General features: G+C 40.3%; 1 protein-coding gene across 9 annotated transcripts in view; it reads right to left on the reverse strand.

The window, feature by feature from the left end:
• Positions 1-125: 125 nt before the first annotated feature.
• st3gal3b (ST3 beta-galactoside alpha-2,3-sialyltransferase 3b) overlaps positions 126-22479 on the reverse strand; it is a 60662-nt gene continuing 38308 nt past the window's right edge. For all 9 annotated transcript variants that reach the window (XM_067605464.1, XM_067605461.1, XM_067605458.1 and 6 more), the window contains 5 exons: positions 22345-22440; positions 21951-22137; positions 9945-10091; positions 7898-8044; positions 126-3594 (listed from right to left, as the gene is read on the reverse strand). In XM_067605464.1, coding sequence (XP_067461565.1) covers positions 3505-3594; positions 7898-8044; positions 9945-10091; positions 21951-22137; positions 22345-22440 — 667 coding nt within the window. In that variant the 3' untranslated portion in view covers positions 126-3504. The remainder of the gene's footprint in view (positions 3595-7897; positions 8045-9944; positions 10092-21950; positions 22138-22344; positions 22441-22479) is intronic.

A 22479-nucleotide genomic window follows, 5' to 3' on the forward strand; every position in this document is an offset into this window, starting at 1 on the left:
GAGATAAAACAGAAAAGTAGACTGTACAGAAAAACAAAACAGAAAATCACTGTTGAGCTGTTTGGGAAAAATGTGTCCAGATGCTCCGCAGAATCCATCAAAAGATGCAAACATGCACAGGCAAATATCCTTTACAAATGTATTTATTGAGTTGCAGAATGCCATTTATAACTGTATATAAAAAAACACTTTATTTTGATCACATAACTTTTGACTTCCCACTGATGATGGTCAAATGTTAAAAGAAACAAAAAAGGTTTATAAATATGATGAAATGAAATGCTCGAAGCGAATACATTCTGCTTTATTATGAACAGGTTATTAGAGGAAAGGATTTGGGCCCAATCCATCTGAACACCTCCAGCATTCATAAAAATTCAAAACCGTGGAAAAAAAAAAAAAAAGAATAGGGCTTAATCCAACAAAGGATCTGCTTAGTCTCAAACCTTTAAAGACCATACTGGTGGTTTGGCACGTTTTATCCTGCCGAGTACAAATTGTACATATTTTACATTATGAATGACCATTTTCCAAGACATACGACAAGATGTGAGTGGTTTCCAAACATTTTAGTACTGAAAGTCTACCTTCAGAAAAATCAAAGTTGTTAATGATATGTTATCTATGACAGTCGCCTTCTTTTTGGTAAGTCACATATTATCATGATATGATAGTGTGGCTGTCCTTGCTGGTGCATTCAAGGACTCTGACAATTGAGCATAAACAGTCAGCTGCCGGAAAACATAGCACTGATGAGCCATGTTGTCTGAAAATCAAATCCTTTACACAAACATACGCAACCGCAGACAAGACAATACAATTGCTGTATAGCAGCCAACATATATGTGGATTTGTGGCTAAAACATACAAAACCACCATTATGGGGGCTTCAAGTCGTACTATACTGTATATAATGTGCTGTTTACACACCACAGATATGAATTGGACTGGTCCCAAATCACAGGAATGAGTGACCTGTCCTGACCTGCAGCTGATCGGCTGCGGTTACTTTCCTGTGTCAAACTCCCCGCTACAGTTTCCATATGATGAGGTGTAAGGCGCTGAGAGCGCCTCATGATAGTGCAATGGTCAGCTGTTCCCTGTACCTTTGCTCTGAAGGTCCCAAGCAGGGCCTATTTACGCAAAAAGTGATGCATTCATTCAAACCCAGCAGCCCGTTCTGACAGGACTGACTGAATGATCCCAGCAGTGTTTGTGAAATGAAAAAAATGTAGCAACATAACAGACATAACAGCAGCTTACTGATTGAGAGGAATGGAAGTGAGCCTGTATGTGTGTGTGTGTGTGTGTGTGTACAGTAAGTACGCACTTCCAGAGAAAAAATAGATACAGAAAATAGTTGAAAATCCCATTAAACTGTCATGTGATGAAGTAATTAAAAAAAAAAAACGGTAAAACAAGAAAACTGCTTTTGTGAAGCAGTATTTAAAATGCACCGTCACTACATAAAGCTGATTATCGCATTCATATGTTCAATTGACAGGCAAACATAAATGTGACAATGTGACATTCTCACATTGTTTGTTTTTTTTGAGGAGGGGGGGGAGCCAAAGGAGAAGTAAATGGTTTGATTGTGTAATACTGAACTGCTGCGCTTATGCAGTGTCAAAATACTGAAAACCACGTGGCAAATGTGACCATGCCGTCAAAGTGCAAAGGCGTGATCAACACATGTAACGTTGATTTAAACTGAACGTGGCGATTCACTCACAACTTGCAGATTCTCTAAATTTTGCCAAGAAATTAAAAAAAAAAAAAATTGCTATTGTATGTCCATTGTCACAAAAGAGCACAAAGCAAAGAAATAAAAGGCTGCTGACTTAACAACATTCAACATTAAGCCAATTAAAGACAGACTCATGTATGAATTTAAACATTGCTCATGCCACAAACTTAAAAAGATGATGCAGTCTCTGAGGAAGCACATGGTGGTGAATTCAAAAGAAACACAAACTTTTGTGTTTCCTCTGAACAAAACAACAGAAAGCAGGCCTGCCTGTGACCAAAACGCTGGGACCTTGTAACGAAATAAATAATTTAAAATCAACCTAAAACAAAAATATATATATTTATATTCTACAATCCAAGATTTCACCAATTACTGAAGAACAAGGAAACCTGCAGCAATAAGGAAGATGGAAGAGGGATCCGGCATACGGACAGTCTGTGATATCTTTGACCAGGACAGGACACGTTACTGTATGTCTCGACAGCTGATGAAGCGGTGAAGACTGTACCGTGACATGAATGAACTGAGAGGAAGAAGGATTTACATAGAGACGTAGAAGTGGAAGAGAGAGAGATGCTGCATTGCTCAACTTCAGGGCTTCACCTGTCAGAGCTGGTAAACTATAGAAAATTAAAGTCCCACAATAAAAATAATTTAGACCAAAATAATTCATATACCTTTTTCCTCATACCTGTTCTCAGCGCCACTGCGTGTAAAGAATCTGATAAAGCTAAAATGATTACTAAAACAAGCGGATTTAGTTTTAATTTAAAACTTGGCCTCTCAACTGATGCGAGCTGCCATCAAGACATCAGGAAACAGACGTAACCGTTCTGTGCAGAGTCAGCTTAACAGGCAGCAACAGCCAGGTTTACGGAGTTACTGCTTTGATTTGATTCCAGTGAGTTTACAGAGGTCAACACGGCAGCAAATATGAACAAATCCTCAAACACTGATGTCTGTATATTCCTAAAACACTTGAACGATAGTGTAAACCAGCCAGTGTGACAGGTGACCCTCACTGATTTACCTCCTGTCATCTGGCTTGGCAAGTGTTAACTTTGGACTCTGGACAGACAGTAAAAAAAAGTGAATGAATGGACAAATGGCAGGTGGGGGGGAGGGGAGGGCGCTGCTGTAGCTTGTAGCACAGTAAAAATCTTTGATATTTACACTGAGGAAGGTGAATACATTCAGGCAACAAAAGGAGAGGAGGACCACCTCTCCCTTGTTCGAGGTACGTTTGGCACTGCTAATGCTCGACCCAATCCCTGCGTGCTCTCTGTTTCAGTCCTTTTTTTAAAAAAAAAATTCCGTTTCTCTTCAGTCCCGTAAGTCAATAGAAATCCTGACATCTGTCACCATGTCACCTCTGCTCATGCGATTCATTCATGTGATACTCGGGGGTTTGAAGTGGCAAACGTCAAACGCTGAAGTGTGGGGCCGGCGCCGGAGCTTTCCGGCAACTGTCCTTTTGATAAGACAGGAACCGGGCAGATCCAGTCCTCCCCACGTCGCCCCCTGCTTCTATCAGCAGGAGTCTTTGGTTCAGAAGGCACATGTGTGTGCATCACTCCACAAAAACCCTCCTGTATCTTTTTCATTTTTAAAATAATCTCCTTTGATATAAAAACCCCGGCAGTGTGCAGGCCACCCAGACTTTAAGGGTTCTTTCTCCCAAAGTTGATCCATTTCCCAGCTTCCTGTTTTGGAGTCCTTTGGGAAAGGCAGAAGGAGACTGGGTGGGTGTAAACTCAGATACCGTTGGTCAGGTCTGTGATGACATTGGCCTTCACTAGCTTGCGGAGGAACTCCTTCTCCTTAGCTATGTTGTGTGTCCATGACTGTGGGAGAATTAGAGGAAAGAACAAATTCAGAGTCATAAATACAATCACAGCTACAGGAGGAGGATAACTGATCAGGTAACTTATGACCATTGAGAGAATACTTCAGAAGGAAAACCTGAGTCTACTGCACATTGTACTGAGGAGGCCATATTCAACAGCCTTTATACCAAAAGTATTACTCTATGTACTGATGTACATGCCTGCTGGGACTTGTGTGGGTGTACATATATATATGTAAAGCCACACTGGATCAGTTTTCCTCCCTGCCGTGCTATGAGGATTCAATCCACTGGGCTGATGTGTAACCAGAGCCGGAGGTTCCTGTGTGCTGCTTTGGGATGTGGAGACGAAGGAACAGCCAGAGAGCAAATGAAGGAGGCAAAGGGTGGAGGAAGCAACACACAGGAGGGAATAGGAGGAGAAAAGAGGAGAGCTAGGTTGGGCCCTGTAAGACTCAGATTCAGTGTAAGACTCTCCCTATAAGCTCCAGGTCTGTCTGGGTCAGACCTCCTACCACTGTGGGATGGGGTGCACCAGGACCACAAAGAACAACAAGCTGCAGTTGTGTTGGAAATCAACATAGGAAACAGGGCTGTTGTGTTTACAGTACAATTAAAATCACAATAGCTCATCCTTTTTTGCAGTTAAAAATCATACCAAAGTGATTTTAAAATAAATTGTTAAACATTTTTATCATTACGAAGGAAGAAAAAAAGGTCCTCAGATACAACAGAAATGCTTCTGTAGTCTCCCAACGTCTGGACAGGCAGGTCAGGGAACGTGTTTGATTGACAGCTGAGCCAAGGGCACAACTGTGTGCTGGTAAATATAACTTACAGTTAAGGGCAGAAAATGTTTTGTTGGCAGTGATGTTGAAGAATAAGGACCACCATCATTTAGTAACTAAACTGACTGATCCTGACCTTTGCAGTTTTTAAAAGGGAAACTTTATATAATATTCAGCCATGACTTTGAAAATCTTTTAGGTAACACTACGCTACGTTTTCTGTACTCCAACATAACAAACTCCTCCCGGCGTTCCTCTCTCTAACTCTGCCGTGGCTGAATATTTAGCTGATTTCGACAACAACTCGACTCTCAGAACAAGACTTCTCCTTGAGTGAAACTTGGTTAGACAAAATAACAAACAGACCAGATCAAGCGAAAGGAAAGAAAACCGTTTTATTTCTCCGTTTGGTCGTCGCCATAATGTTGTCACACACTTATAATAACAATCTGAGCCTGTCAGTGGCAAAAACAAGCACATTTAGTGGACGGACATTGATGGGACGCCATTGCCCCAAAGGATTACATTACAGCTCATTTTGTGGCTGCTGGCTACAGTGCTCTCAATACTGGACCAATTTCAAAAATTGTTGTCCCCATTAGTCACTTAGCCACAAAAAGATGGGAAAATAGGGTCCAGGTTGAAAAATATAGAAGTTTCCCTTTAAGCTTTTCAATATGAAACTCATTTCAGTAGGACTTTAACATTCTGTGTATTTCCACTTTCCTTAGACATCAAGCAGATATGTAGCAACATTAGCATTCTCCTTTGATCTCTGTTTTGCTCTCCACTAACTCCTGAGGGAAATATCTGGCTCTTCAGCTGCTAAATGCTCCAATTTCTTCAGTCGTTAACTGTCTGTCTACTGTTTGGTGCTGGCAGGCAACAGTGGGTACAGTGGGGAAACAGAGCATTTTTGCAGTTGGAAATGAGGTTGATGAGTGGATCAAAACAGTAAAGTTGCAGGCTGTAAAATCCAAACCATAAGTTAAAAGTCACCGAAAGCTCCGTAGCACCGAGTTATACTGCGGAGTTGGGTGATGATTCTCTGTGGGTTCATCACTACGAGCAACCCCGTTCACATACGCACATTTGTTCCATTGTTAATATAAAAATATTGATCATAGTGGCTTTAACTGAATCAATTATAACTTTAATCATCTTCAAGATAACAGAACTGAGGATAGAATAAAAATCTAGCTTCTCATACGCCACAGCAGGTGACCTCAGCAGCACTGCAGTGTCTCAAGTGATGAATGTAACATTTTCTCATCAATTTTTATATAGTTTGTCAGGTCACATGATTTCCGTGGAGCTTTAAAGCATCCAACCAAATAGGAAACAGGCTCTTTCTCCAAAGCAGTGGAATAATATGTGGTTGATTTCACAGCTCAGCAGCTGTAAAATCAAACAACCCCTGGGACTGGCAGTGGTTAAGAGTTCCAAACAATAAAGCCAAAACTTTTCCCATTAATTAACCATGTGTGGCTGATGATGACAATGTTGATGAAGATGATGATAATAAATGCCAAAGGTTCACTGGGAGTTTAAAAAAAGGTTATCATCATACTGAGCTCATGGTTTACACACGTCAGCACATGGGTGACATCTTTGATTCCACTGGGTTTCAGTGTAAACAGCGGGAGGAAGACTTGACTGATGGAGAGGAGAGCGATCTGTCATGAAGGCATTTAGAAAATGATTGTTCAAACAAAGCACTGACAGAAAAAAAAGACCAGTACCACTCAAATTTAAATTTTTAATGTTTTAGTTTCTGTTTTCTGGATTATGATTAAGTTTTTGTTTCAGTTTTACTTTTTTTTTTCTTAGTTTTAATCTAGTTTATAGTTTTGTCTGTTTTCATTTTCCATTACTCTAAACAAAAGAAAGGTTTTAGGAAATTATAAAATCATATGGAACAAAAAATAGGGTGATTAAGTACATCCCAGGGTCTATTTTAATCTTCATAATATTTTAATCTTCAAAGAATTTGATAATTCATCCGTGCCTAGAAAACAAGACTGATTTACTGTAGCTCATGTTTAGAGATAATTCCTGCATTACTGTAATGCTCAAAATTATTTTTTCATTCTACTTATTACATTCAAAAGTGGAATCATATTTAGTGATGAGTGCTATGTAGCTGTCTACTAATGGCAATAAATACAAACTTAGTAAGTCACGTGTGACAATAAAGCTGACAATATCATGTAAATGAATCTTTCTGACAGCTCTCAGTCTTCCCTATGGCTGTTGAGCTAACATTAGCTTATGTTAGCTAACATTAGAATTTCACAGACTGACAAGGCAAGCAGCTGCTGGGCTTTCAATGTCCGGAGATCCCGATTAAAGTGATGGCATATATTAATGCTATTATGAAGTAAAGTATAACAGAGATTCATTTTGTCGTTTACTATCTGCTAGCATAAGCTTAGCTTCTAGCTATAGATAACCTAGATGATTCAGAAGGTTTGCAGGACAAGTACAGCTGATTATCATCAGCATAGCAATGAAATGAAATATCATGCTGTTTGATAATGTTGCCCAAACGCAGTACATAAAGAGAAAGTAAAATTGGTCCTAGAGTGGAGCCCCGTGGCACCCCACACGTAGACGATGCTTGAGGGGAGGTAAAGCCATCAACAGACACAATGAATTTTCTGTAAGAAAAGTATGAGGAGCGGCGATAAGATCAAGCGGAACCAGTATCGAGCAATCATCCTGCATCAGCCTTCATCAAGATATCATTGACAACTCTTACAAGAGCAGTCTCTGTGCTGTGTTGCTGCCGGAAACCTGATTGGAGTTTTTCAAAAATATTGTTACTGATCAAGACCTCCAGCATTTGATTTGAGACGATTTTCTTGAGGATTTTTGATATGAACAGAAGCTTAGAAATCGGTGTATAGTTGCTATGGTCAGAGGGATCAGAACCAGGTTTTTAGAGAAGTGGCTGGACACTAGCAGTCTTAAAATAATCGGGAACACATCCAGAAAATAAAGAACTATTGATGATTGAGAGCAGGCATGGGGAGAGCGGATCAGCACGAGTCCTTAATGACTCCCTTTAGTGCACTTCCACACATTTTTCCACGATGTTCATCAAGTTTAAACTGTCATATCACTGGATGTAAAAACAGAACCTAAGAGAAGTTAAGTTCATGCATATTTCCTTGGCTAATATTACCATCAGATTAAAGAGTGAATGCTTTTTAGTGAATGTATTTTGGCTGCAGGCCAGTTTAAATCCCCCCTCACCCTCCTCCACACAAGTGGTGGTCCCTCCTCATCAGAGATTACAGTTTTTTATTCTTCAGGGAGGAAGAAGCCATAATACATTGTTCTCTTTTACATGGGGGAGAATGTCACACCTGATTTCATTTTTAAATTTGGTAATTTAAGAGTTCCACCTTCTAAAAATGAAGATTTTAACTTTTTGATTAGCGCCAAACAAAGCCCAAAAAAAGATTCTGCAGTGAAAGAAGTGCTGTGTTGAACTGTTCAAACACTCACCTCTTTAATGGCTGACATTTTGACAGTCTCGTAATAGTGCAGGGGTGCGTGGGGCGTGTTCATGTCGTAGCCAAAACCAGCCACCGCCACCTCATCACAGTTATGTAGTGCCATCGTTATGGCAACTGTCCCTAATGTTGGAATGTTCTGTAGTGAAGAAAGAGACACAGGCTGTCAGACAATTACAGCTCACATACAACATTTACTTCATGTACTGAGAGACAATTATTTTTTGAGGAATACAGTGTGCATTTGTCAATAGGAAGTTATTTTGACAAACACATGGATTGATATAAACTAAAACATGTGTCGTGTTTTCATTTTTAGTCAATTTTGAATTTCTGACACTGGTTAAGAGACAGATGTCCACTCCTGTATCTGCTTCCCTCCCTCCTTTGTACCTCTGTCTTTGTTCTCCTCCGCTGCTGCTAACTGACTTTGAGCACTTGGTGATTAACTATTACTTTTAAGACGCGACCCCTGCTACGACACAGTGATCTACAGGGTTGAACTGTGCTTCCTAACCGCCTTGGGCTGCCAGAGATCTGGGGGGTACAGCTTGTGTGTGTGTTGTTAGAAGAAAAAAAAAAAAGAAAAAAGCGGGTGCAGAAGAAAGAGTGAAGGGAGGCCCCATTTAAACCATTACCCTGATTTGCAGCCCTCGGGGTAGGTGGAGCTGAACCAGCAGCTGGTCAACCCCCTACTGTGTGTTCTAATACAGATTAATTTACACACACGCTCATAGACACTCAACATAAACACTTGTATAACAAATAGACCTACTCATTAATTTCCACATACATAAACATACACTATGATGGTCAGGAGAGAGACAGGAAAATGTGCTAGGAGAAAAAAAATGCTAAATCATACAACTCCACAGCTTGTATTGTATGAGACAGCACTGCAAACACCCAGACACAAACACAAATGCGCACACACAAATGACCACACCACTCTCATTCACACACACACACACACACACACACAGGCCAGATGCCCACATGTTGAACACATGTTGCAGAGTGGAGTTCATGCAGGGGTGTTCTGGTGGACCCAGAGGGCAGAGTTATGGTGATACACTCCTCATGTCCCCTCCAATTCTCTAACAATATTCCCTCTCTACTTTCCAACAAAACACACAAACACACAACTGAGACAGCAGTCTCATGTCAAGACAAACATGATTCATGAGTCAAGAACATATATCAACCTCAAATCAAACAAAATGGTAAAATTCAATGTAGAACAGGGTTGCTGCAATGTCAAAGTTAAGAAATTGTTTGGTGTTTTCCTCTTAATTTACTTTCTTTCTTCTTTTCTGCATTTTGAAAATGGTGGAGGGATGCTGCATTCTGAGGTTAAGAATGTTCAAGAAAGCCTATAAAAGTACAGAAGTACTGAGGTAAAATACAAGTGAGGAGCAGATCATGTCATCATCTGCGAGGCATCTTTAGAAACCACCTTAACAAAAAGTACATTTGAATCCAAAGCTCTGTTACAACTGTTCCCCGGAGTTCCTGTCCTGAGTGACAAACATTCCTCATGAAACAGCAGATTACGTTATATTTGTATTTTTTTCTTCAATCAATAATTCAAAAAAGACACATGCTGTCTTCCTCTGATCTTGGCTTCACTGTAGTAGTAATGAGTTATGTTCATTGAAGGTTTCCTGTGCGGTTATGACAATAATAAACAATTATCAAAATACTTGTTTGATGCAGCCCAAGTCTGGATTGACTCATCCAGCATCCAGATTTTTCAGTTTATTTGTTTCCCTTCAAAAACAATGCAAATGCTATGCGTGTGCATTTTTCTTGATTTTTTGGTACACTCACTTTCCATAAAAATGTGATTAGCTACAATGTTTAAGCAAATTTCCCCTAAAAAAAAAACAACTCTGCAAAAGAAGATGCAAACCAGTGTGTTTTCATCAAGTAGTGTCGTACCAATATTTTTTATAAGGCTTAATGACAGCAATTCTTTAAATCTGGCGGTTCATTCTTTAAATCATACTGTTATGTCTGTGAGTCTGCATGTGTCTTACCCCTTTGCCCATCACGCCATTGTTGAAGGGCAGGCCTATGAACTGGAAGGCGGCCTCCTGGATGAAGTAGGGGTTGAGGATTCTCATCTCGGTTGGCTCACGAGGCACGTAGTGGGCCACCGACTTCCAAAAACCCTCTGTACCCCTCTGATGGAGACAAAAAAAGGAGGGAAAGCAGAAACTGTGCATTAGTCATTTTAACATCAACAGCAGAGTATTTTTCTCATGTGCATAAAACACAAAACTAACACCCATGTGATGACACCTCTGCTGGGTCCAGCCAACTGCAATTTACCTACCAAACATCAAAGTGAGATTATCTTGTGCAACACTGACATAAAACACAGAGGCCAACCAGGAGCCAGACCCCTACTAGCACTGATTAGGAAAATGGCTTTTGGACCTTTAATGGATGAAGTCAGGGTGAAGGGCTCGCAGGACATCAGTAATTACGACCCCAGTTGGAGCAGAGTCTAGCAGTGGGTGAGGGGTGCAGCTGCCCTGGAGTGCTGACAAGGTACTGCTTTACTGTCCCCCTCTTCAAAGTTTCATTAGTTGTGGGGAAAATGGTTGGGACTGTGGTTAATATGATCATCCTTATTATTTCAGGTGAATTTATCTGCATTTTAAGAACCAAAATTATTCCAAAAGCATCATAACAGTTTTCAGTGTAGTATTTCTGAAAGTAACAGCAGATACAGAGTTTTACTCTACTCTGTCTCCCTTTTATTTAAAAAATGACTACTGCATTATTACTCTTGCGTATCACTCTTGGCTATCTGACGTAAAATCAGACAACAGAGAGAAAAATCACAACTGAAAGAACTTTTAGGACGTAAAACCATGTTTACACCCTCTGACTCAAGATTTTCCTTTCCATTACTTTCATCACTTCCATTACTTCCCCACTTCTTCTTTTCTTCATCTGGGTTCATCCCCCAACTCAAGATATCCTTATAAGTTTCCTCCTTGACTTTCTTATCACAGTTTCCAGTTTCTTGATTGTGACATTTACCCTCCCTGTCAAACAAGTTGCATATCCAATCAGTTGAGCTCATAGGACTTGGTTTTACAATCCCGTATTATAATCGGCGATCATTCCTTGAGTGGGGGTAGGGGTAAACACTTCACTGGGGGCATCAAGTGGGCACCCTCCTTCCTTGGTGTTTTGTTGATAGGCCTACGCAGCAACAGAACTTCAAGATGATCAATCGAGTCTAGGTTTCTTCTAAAGTGGTAGTGTTCAATGGTAGTGATTGTTCACGCTTGATATAAGAGTTTGCTTTACACTTAATATTTGTGTCTTGGTGAAATCACAAACCCTAAAGCCTTTTCCCTGACCAACATCTGAGGTTAAATATGGCATTTGAGAGGAAATGGTTCAAATCACACCTTGACCTGAGGGTGTTCTGGGAGACCTCAGGTCTTTTTACACAAAGCAATCATCAGTCGCTGGGGCAACCTGTCAGCAGGTAGGCAGCACCACCTGAATGAAATTATATAGCTCTAATGAAATGCACTTGTTCAAGTCAGTCATACCAGAACAGCCACTAAATATCGGCATACCTTTAGACACAAAGTCACAAACAGGTACCCTACACAACTGTAGTGCCAACACATAATATTAATTAATACCCAATTCTGACATCTTAACAAAAACAATCAACATGATTACACCTCCAACAAATCAGTCCTCGTTACAGCATTACTACTTTTAAATGGTAAACTAATTGAATGTGCAACAAACTAGCAGTGCGTGATTGACTTGCCTGACAGTGAGTGTGATTTCCTAAAAGGCATGAAGCCAATCAGGTCAGCAGATGTAAATGGGAATCACCTGTTCAAATAGTCAAGCACCCGCCCGGCCGCCTTTGATACAGCAATGCATGACTCTGTGTGTGTGTGTTTGTGTGCGTTTGTGTGTGTTGGCAGAGGCAGTAGCAACAAGTCTGCTGGCTTTGTGGCTACAACAGTGGCGGCTCTTTTTGAACACAGGCCCGGCTCTGTGCCTTCGGCAAGCTGCAACAGGAACAGCAGCTCATCTCTCCTGTCAACACAGCTTGTGTTTGCCAGGAATCTATTTAGCAGTGCTGTTTGGATGTGTGTGTGTCTGTGTACGCTGAATAAAGAGAGTGATGCATTTTTTTCTTTATTCTAGGACGGAGAACAGCTAATGACACACAACACACACCCCTCGCTTTACACAGCAATGACCTGACATGTACACAGACACAAATGTCACGGGGTGGGGATCTCTTTGAAGATATTCAGACAACTGGCAAAGTACAGGTGGCTTTGAGAGATGTAAGAGCAATTAGTATGTAAGGATTTAGGACTGTCAGAGGGAGGGGGTTGTGTGGGAAGTGGGGAATGTGGGCAGTTGATTACAGTAGATGTCACCAGCTCAAACCTCCACCATTTAGAATAGAGAGTAAAGGTTTATGATAACCCTCCATGCTTGTTAGATAGCATCCAACAGGGTGCTTAGAACAGGGCACTTAGCTTTTTAACTACCACAGAGATGTAAATCTGAATTAAGTGACACGGGTGAAGACTAGAGCCTGGCTCTGCTTAGGGGTTTTCGTCCTGTTAAAGGGGAGTTTTTCCTTGCCTCTGTTGCCTAGTGCTTGCCCATGGGGGAATGTTGGGTCTCTGCAAAATAAAGAGTACAGTCTAGACCTGCTCTATGTGAAAAGTGCCCTGAGATAACTTTTATAACTGTTATGATTTGGCACTACATAAATAAATTTAATTTAATTTAATTGGCTGTGGGTTGCTACTGGGTATAAATATTAAAAAATGTGCAAATGTCATACAGGTGAGTTTTAAAGGTGTTGTATCTTGCAGATTTCCAGGTCTTTTTTTTTTTTTTTTTTTTTTTAAATTTGGGGCACTCCCGGAAAATCTTTTCATGATTTACAGTTAAAAAAACTCCTTATTTATTTCATACTGGCCCTTTATACAGCCCCTCAGTTCAGCATCTGTCTGAAACAGGCTGCTTTAGCTCCTGTCTCTTTAAAGGTCACCCTTCCGATGAGCCCACTCTGTTCTGATTGTTTAGCTCCCAGAAACTGCTTCTCGGCAGACTTCTGCCATCTCCGGAGACTACGTAAACAGTAGTAGTAGGATTTCACTTCATTTCCTGTTCTTTACTCAAAATACAAACCTCTTAAATACATCTGTACATGTTCAGGCCCGAATCCAAATTATGCGAGTGGACAACCACTTAGCAACAAAGGCTACGGAATAGATGTGGGCATGCGTGAATGATCTGATGTCAATTCATTGTGAAGGACAGGTTACTTTGCAAACTGAGCATTCAGAGCAGACTGAAGCCCTGGCTTTGGACTTGAAGACGATATTTACATTCACCTCAAGTTAACAGTACATGACAGAAATTTTTAAAAAGCATGTTATGGCCCCTTTAATAAGAATTTAACCAAACCATATCAGGGTAAATTAAAGTTAAAAGAAAATTGTAAATGATGGAAAATAGAACTGAAAACTAATAACTGCTGAAATGCTGAAAACATTGCCAGGATGGTGGGAGCAGTGCTCAAAAGTTCTTGCAAATAGCCTCAAGGGAACAGGATGTAGCTTCCACTGTGCACTGACCGCTAACCTCTGTGTGAGTGTGTATTAGTTTGTCAGGAGAAACACCACTGCACGGACAGAACAGGAAGTGGTCCTACACCACTTACTCACCAAGCCCTGACACACACACACACACACACACACACACACACACACACACACACACACACACACACACACACACACACACACACACACACACACACACACACACACACACACACACACACAGAGCGCTTAAAGGTGAACAGAAGTGTGTAGCTTTGGCGTTTGGGCTGTTGCAGGGATGTGGTCTGAGAGGAAATGGCTGTTTCCCTTCTCCGGCGACAGCTTTATGGTTAAATTGGCCTGGATTATTAGATTTAAGTGTGTGTAAGACTGTGTGCTCCAATAAAGCACCTGTTAAAACAAGCTTTAACTGGGAGAGTTAATTATTTGCAATGCAAGGAGACAGACTAAGACTAAGATGAGAACAAGTTTGGTTTAGAGAACTAAATTTGACATTAGAACTCCACTTGTGTTGACATTGGCCTTTCAAGTCTTTACAGGCACAGATACATCTTGAAATTTAATGTTGATTCCAGAGGAACCCTAAAAAAGTGCCTTTTGTTGTCAGGATATTTTTTGGCAGTTCTTGGTGCTTCTGAGATTAAGGGTAAACACGGAGGAAAAGTACTTTTGATGAGTGACAGATTACAAGAAAAGATAAGAATGGTCACAGTCCCTTGCCTCACATTTAACAGAGCTCCACAACAGACCACAATGAGGTCTCACTTTCTGTGCCAAATTTCCCTCTTCTGTGAATCCAGGTAAAGTTTGTCAATCCTCATGAGCACATATTTAGCAGGAATGTACCAAAAACTGCTGCATCGAAGCTTCAGAAGTGAGCCTGAGAGAAGCAGAGGCTGAGAATGGCTGAGTAGCTTTAAAAGCCTGAATGAGAGCCAAATTTGTATAATTTGCAGTAAAGCTCTTCATATCCAAGGGGAGAGTTGTCATCAACAGTTGCAGTATTTGCTAAAAACAAACTGAAGAAAACATGGTTCCCATGGAGAGCAGCAAGCCGGCTTATATACCTGTGCTTGTATATGTATGTAATGTCTAAATAGATCTTTAATGCTGGTGAGTTTCGAAGAGACAAGACTGGAAAGAATTAATTTATCGTGTATGATAAAACAACTTCATTGCTTTGATGCCTATGTTGCTAAGTTTTATTGATGATCCTTCTTCGGTAGGGTACTTCAGGATGTAGTGTTAAAGTGGTACTGCATTGATTTTCCACATCAAGTCTAGTGTGCTTGTCATGGGGAGTACATAAGTACATAAGTACTACAACAAGTAAACTAATCTAAACTAAAAAATAATCCTGATGATGGCTGGGCTCGGGTTTGGAGACTAATTAAAAGGAAGCCTGTGTTACAGTCTGGAGCTATGGAGTTTGAAAGATATGGGCATTTACAAGGAAGATAGTTCCATTATGGAAAGTGTATTATAATCCAGTGTTTTTGAGTATGACCCATACTGGAGACTAAAAGTCAATATACCTCATTCATTCTTTTATCTTTTACAAGTCCCCCAACTTTATAGAGTCTAATGCTTAGTCACTTGAATCCCCCTTTAATGCATTTCAGAGCATACACTAATACCATAAAACACTCAAGTTTCTCAGTATTTGTCTTGTAATTTCACAGATGTAGGAATATCACAGCCATACAAAACCATCACCAAAGGAGCTTAATGCTCAGGATTAGAGCAAGACAAGACAAATTCAAAGGGTTACGAGAAAACCTACTGTAAGCCAATAGAAGTGAGGGATAAAACAGATGGAAAAAGTATGTGAACTGAGAGATAAAGACGGATAAGGACAATGAGAAAAGGGGTACTGAAATGGAAAATGTACAACATTTTAAAATGCTAAACTACATACCTATGCCATAACTAATGGTTAGTGGTGGTGAAAGACTTAAATTAGAGTGGATATATACATGATGACATACATCACTTTACAGTGGCATAAAACTGAAAAATATACTTCAGTTGCACTTTCACTCAATCCCCAAATTAGAAACAGCTTGGTTTATAGCCTGGTCTTATCCAACTTTGCATTTATAGTTTTAAATGTGGTTTGGTTTCAGTGTGGCTTAAAGCTCAAGCCTATGAAACTTAACTCACCTTTAAACTGAAATGTTTCTCTGTATTGACGAAAGCAGCCCCTCAGGAGCTATTAACTGAGCTTCAGTCTCCGAGTGCAAAAGTGGAGCACTGAGCAGGACTGTAATATGAGGGGAAAGAGAAGAACAAAATGTTTCACATCTGCAGGGTTTTCTACAGGTGGCTATGAATCCCTTCGATGTCAACAAACAAAACCAAACTTCACTTTTGTGGCCACAAGCAGTGAATCCCGACCATCTTGTCACCAGTTACAGTATGGCTGATTTCAAAAGGTCTTATTTAGTACTCTCTGGAATAATCTCATAATATCCGTGAAATTAGGGAGTTGTCCTTTCTTAGGCAGCTATCATAAAATTTGTCTCTATCTGGGTTCTTTGGTCCTTTAAGCCACTCTCTAAGGATGTGATTGTGTTTGATGTTTACGGAGCAGACGACTCAACCGACATGGACTTGATTCCCGGAAGGTAGACTTAAAGCAATTTAGAAACAAAAACGGCAGCCCCAAACTGCTAACAATCACAATTAAGGTTGTCTGGAGGTCATTAGCACTGTGTACATGTTGGACCTTTGAGTTTTACAAGTTGCAATGTCTCACCACACAAATGCTCCACTGAGAAGGAAGCATTTCAGAAGGAATGTTTGAAATGAGAGAGGCTTTCCAAAGTAGGTGGTAAATATGAGGTGCACAGTAGAGGGTTATAGTTCGTAAGCTTCAGAGAAGTAAAATTCTGGGCAGCTTTGGTGATTTTATTCCTTTTGTTAGCCAGGAATCTGAAGCATTCGCCAATTTGCTTTTGCTTTTCTTGACACATACCACAACCTCTGCCCTCGTCAAGGTCATGGTGGTTTCTCTTTTCCTGGCCTCTTGGAGGTTATCCGGTGTGTGAAACCCTTGTCTTCACACTCCCATGACGGCAAACCCAAAAACAGTGTGAACGTTTGACAAAATTGTGACCCTAGGTGGCATATACAAAGATCAGAAGGCTATTGCTCCATTGGCCCACTGACAGAGTCGGTACTTTGTCCTGCTGTTGGCTTTTTACAGTAATAAAAAAAAAAAAAACAATCAGTCCTGCTAGTGACTTATTTTGATGCGTTAAACTTATATAAATACTTAATTACCCAACATCAATTGCATCCATCAGAACACAATACTAAAAGGAACCCAGTGTACTGGCTTGAGTGTTAATCATCTCTTTCTAGGAAGGTGACTCATTTGTGAAACACAACACCCATGGTAATCAGTGACATCCGGACCCTATGTTAGTCACTTGGTTCATGTTCAAAATCCATGTTTACAAGTATGTAAATGTTTATGAATGCATGTATGCATGCTACTTTAGGCTTCTGCACAGATGTTTGGGCTTAAAAAAGAGCCATATAGCTGTTATTTCTGTCTAGCGGTGCATCCTCAATGATAAAGTTACAATAAACCTATTGGCTACAATGACATGTCTATAAACTGGAAAACCTCAGTGTAACAATAGGGAATCCTTCATAACAAAATTCTGGATAGAGGAAGTTGAATCGGACATTTCTCAGTGATGTGGCGCAACTTTAATGTTCTTCCAAACTGGCTATTTTAGTAATTCCCTGCACACTTCATTTCTGGCATTGCCTGAGAGATGTGCAGTGTTTATGAAATATTGGCTTCATCACAATATTATGATACTTTTGAGTAAGAACCCTGGCTGAATTTCTATTAAAGGAGAAGTACTCTCTTCCTCAAATTGTCTCCATCCATCATTTATCTCTCTTGCCTGCAGAGCGCAGGGAGAGCTCCTGTAAACAAACAGCAGAGATAGAACACCGACACTCCACCTTCGAACCCCGTGTTTACCACCGGCTGTATATCCTTCACTGGCTCTGTTTGAAAATATCCCCGCATATACAAACAACTGTGGCTGTGTGTGCATGAACCATGAGCGCGTGCTGTGCATGAGGGCAAAATCAAAATTAGACACGTAGGAAAAAGACAACAATCTGCAGAATCATGTTTGAGCACATTTGTAAACAGCATGTAACTGGGCAATCAACCTGGCTACGGTGTCTGTGGGGTCAGACTTTCAAGTAGAGTGACAAAGTTGAGTCGTAATCATGCCGACCTGCTGTAATGAGGGATTAGGGAAGTTAAAATCCTTGTGATGCTGTAGTATTGTAATTGTATATGTAGTAGAGGACTTCACTGATCTACGATGCCGGACACGCTCACGGAGAGAAGCCTAGAATCTGATCAGGACCGAGGTTGAGTTCCCAAATCTGAACTTGGTCTGAATTTTACCCCGAAGTTTATGACTCTGTGTGCGTGTGAGTATACGAGGAAGAGTGAGTGGGAGGTTATGTGTGTGTGTGTGTGTGTGTGTTTGTGAGAGTGTACGAAACACTAAATAACAGATTGGGAAATTGCCTCGCTAATTTGAATTCTGCTCAGCCATCCAAGACTGTGCTGTAGGCATCTAAAAAGCCACAATAGCGCAGGAGAGACAAGCACACTGACCACTGACTAGATGAGTCACTTGCGGCTACACAACTGCGTACCACCCACTAACCTTTTAAAGAAATACACTTGCTTTCATAACCACTGAAAGAGAGTGAAAAGGTTTTGCATCCCCTCCAGCTGGGAGTGTACAGGTTACACAAAGAAAACCCTGCTGGACTAACAGATGTAAAAGCTGCCAAAGGACAACTGTGCCAAGTTACATTAAGGCTCTCTTTCTCTCTATCTCGGATGGACTAAATGGATAGGGCGATGGGAGAGATGCTTGCTACTAAGTGAAGTTAACCTGCTTCATATTTTAAAGTATGCACTACCACTCCCTGAACCAAATGCGTCTGTAACAGCTGCCAGTGTCTTCTATTGATGTAGATAATTGATGTTGTCAGGTCATAAGTGGAAAGAAATATGTAAAATAAAAATTTAAAAAAAGAAATATGAGTCACTGTTGCTCTAAATGTATCCCTGAGTGCACAGAATGCACATGTACATACACACAAGAGCACCTCCTAATGTTTATGTTTCCACTGCATTAGTCTATGCTGGATGTGAGTCACATACAATGAAGCTAGGATACCAGTCTGTTAACAGGACTTCAGTTCCTTTCATGTTGCTGCTAAGACTTAAAATCCACTTTCCATAGTAAACAGATATTGTTGCCCTGGTAACAAGTTTTCTTCATTTATTATTTCTTCATTTCCCACTGCTTTTCCAGCTACTTATGTAGCTACCAAAATCTACTTGCCAGTTGCTTTCTATGTATGAGAAAACAAAACAAAAGAAAACAAAAAAATTAACCAGACACCTGTTATTTAATATACATATACAACTGTCAAATGACAGCACAGAGGGAGGCCTACAGTAAGTAACACCTGCTCACACTCATAACAACACCTACCACAACCAAGCATCTAACGGCACAATAGCAGGCACTAGAGAGAGCAACACAACTCATCACACTCAACTGGTCCAAATGGTTTAAACCAACTGACCAACACTGCCATCCTTGGAGCCCGGACTCTAACTAACAAGGCTAAAAATGGTGTTCAGTCTTTTGGAATCATTGTTGCTTTTTATGTGATATGTGTCTATGTATGATGTTAGGGAAGCATGATGTCCTGATATTTTCTAAGTCATTTTGGCTGATTGCCGATGCCGATATACACACTTTTTATTCACCTGGCTGAAGAGACTATTACACATGCAATCATAGATTATACTAAGTATGATCAAGAAAGACAATATATGAAGGAAGAACTTAGGAAGAAGCACAGCCAGGCTGCGGAGGAGAAGGTAACGAATTGGCCTGTCATATTGGCAGGAATCTTCATTTCGGGCCAATGCCAATATTTAATTTTAAAGTCTTTACTGGCCAATACCAATGACATGCCAATATTATCGTGCATGCCTGTATGATGTTAAAACTATGAGCTGAGTCTATCTACAACATTGGACCCAAAAGTCAAGTGGTTATTAAAGTGGAGTAAATTGCACAGGAAACATGGACATAAGGTGATGTGTGTTAATTGAGGTGTATTTATATGACAGTAAATTAACTCCTGCATGCGTATAAAACAGACTATCCATAGGTCAAATACAGGTGCTTGCACATCTGTCAGTTCTCTTCTGCCATATTATCATCAAGGCACAAACCAACCTGATTTTTAACCCATGAGAAACATTCTTCCTTCCTAAGCAGATCAAAGAGGGCTGAGTTGGACGCCAGAGGCCAGATCAATTATCCCAAGCAGCCATTTCCACTGTCCTCTCCTTCTGACACACTAGAAAAATCTGGGCCCTATCAAAGGCTGAAGGGGGCCATCAGCCAGCCAACCAAGCTATTTTCCTCCATTTTACTTTACCGTTACCTTGCACTGCTCATTTTCTTTTCCCCAGCTATTATCCCTTTACTCGGTTTCACTTCATCCTTCCCATCCATCTTTCCTCTATCCTGCCTTGTGCTTTAATCCACCTTTGCACCATTACTTAGTTTCAGCTTGACACTGCATGCCCTTTCCATCCCCTATTGTAACAGTATTGTCCTTTCCTCTTTTTTTGTCCCCCTTCCTTAACTCATGACTCTTGTATTATGACAAATGTCACCTTGTAAAAATTCCAGCTGGCAGCTGGTTGCTGAAAGTCAAACAGCTGTGCTGGAAAATAAAGCAGGTTTCCCCAGTCTTGGGTTGCCCAATTAGACAGAAGCATCCTCCACCAAAAATGAGGGAAAAAAGGAGTTAAGCTTTTCTGCCTGTAAAGAACTTGCCATTAAGGACTGTACAAGTGCTTTTGCATGGTTTAGCCCATTTACTTAAGCTTCACACAACTATATTTGCAACTTCTCCTTCTTCCTGCAATAAATTACTTTACCTACATTTGGCAAACACTTTTGTCCAAAGCGACTTACAATAAATCCAGTCAAACTCAAAGGTCTGTCTGGGAAAACACAAATCTTAAACACTCTATGCTTTGGAGAATGATCAGAAATTGTCTGAATTCATAAACATTTGTAGTAAATGAGCAAAAGCATGTAAAAAGAACTGGAATGGTCCTTTAAAAATGATTTTTTATGACTCTATGAAGGGCTTTTAATACGTAACCCCATTGTCTGGGAGTTGAATGGACTCAAAATAATCTCAGTCCAAGAGATACTAGAGACTGTTCAACAAGAACAAAATGAAAGTGCTTACGTGAGCTTTTTAATGACAAAGGAAAGAGAGGACATAGGAGCCATTAAAATGACCCCCTGTAACACTTAGAGATAAGGGAAAGACAGTTCTGTCTGTCAGTCAGACCCTGCTGATTAAGAGGCCAATTCACAGCTTGTCATATAACTGTGGCAATCATAAAGTTTCAAAGGACATCCAAAAGAGCTGTTAGAAGGAAAAATTATAAATGAATTGGTAAGACAACATCCAAACGAGCCCAATGGGAGAATACCGGTTAAGAGGGTAATTTACTTTTTAACAATGTAAGTCAGGGGAAATGGCAACATAGTGTGAAGAAAATTCACTATGTTGCCAGAGAAAGAAGGAAAAAACTCAACTGTCCTTTCCACGTTAAGCATTTAAACCATCTAAAACATCCAAACTATATAGTAGACAGTCATGTTGTCCTCTTAACCCCTTTACAAAAATGGCTTACATTTCCAAAGGAAGGAATGTACAGTATGTGATCAGAGGTTGGGCTGCTATGCTCTGCTAAAAAAAAAAAAAACCCACATAACTCAGATATTCAAAACACATTTAGGCACCCAGAAAAGTAGACATTTTCGGCACAGTATTGTAATCCAGTTGGGTGCTGGTCAATTGCAGGTGTAATGTGAAAGAATGCTAAATAAGAAAGGGAGCATGATGAGACAGAACTTGCAAAAATGTTGAAATAAATGAGAAAAAAAAAGCTTTTACATGGGCGTTTGCTGTGTGTCAAAACCAGTTTTCATTTTGGATTTAATCACGTTTGGACATACTTTTGAAGTATTTCTGACGTGTATGTAAATCTGTCAGCTGTGAGTCACCAGTCCTTTATCTTTTGTGACTGTGCGACTCCCCAAAAAATCTGTAGTGGCTGACCAACTTGATATTTGCAAACTACTGTGAACCTCAAAGGAATATAAGAATGCCAAATGGTAAATTAACACTGCCAACAGTCAAATATGGCACAATCTACACAAAAAAAAGTCTTAAACCAGCATTAGTGGGGTTAAAGATGTTCATTTTTTATAAATTATTCAAATATATCCTTACCAGTTTCTCCTTGAAGACCATCTGTCTTAGCCACTTGAAATCCAGTGGTTTGAAAGCGGAAAAAACAAAAAGCGAGTCTTTTTCATAGTTTTCAGGCTTCTGAATAGCTCCCTCGGGATAAGTAATCCGCAAGGTAGTTTTGGTCCCTACATCCCTGCTGTAACCAGCTACTGGAGCTTCATTCAGCCTGTGAGGGAAAAAGGAGTATTAGTGAGTGAAAGTTGACTTTCAGAAAAGATCCATAACACCTGGAATAAAGTACCTGGGATGTGGTTAAGTTACATTTCATCAACTATGTGCACTTCAATAGTGTTCTTTAAATGAGAATCTGTGTTGCGTGACAAAATGCTCAGACATTCTTCACAGTGTCTTCATCATGAGAGAATCATCTCACCTCACAACGACATCATAGTCATCGATACGGGAGCCCAGAGACTTGTTGTACAGGATACCCCCGTTGCCCACAATGATGCATCTCTTACAGCTGAGACTGTAAGGCAGGAGGGTCAGAGATTAGTAGTATTAAGAA

The sequence above is a fragment of the Thunnus thynnus genome, chromosome 12 (genome assembly GCF_963924715.1).
Source record: "Thunnus thynnus chromosome 12, fThuThy2.1, whole genome shotgun sequence".
In the NCBI taxonomy this organism is placed as follows: domain Eukaryota; kingdom Metazoa; phylum Chordata; class Actinopteri; order Scombriformes; family Scombridae; genus Thunnus; species Thunnus thynnus.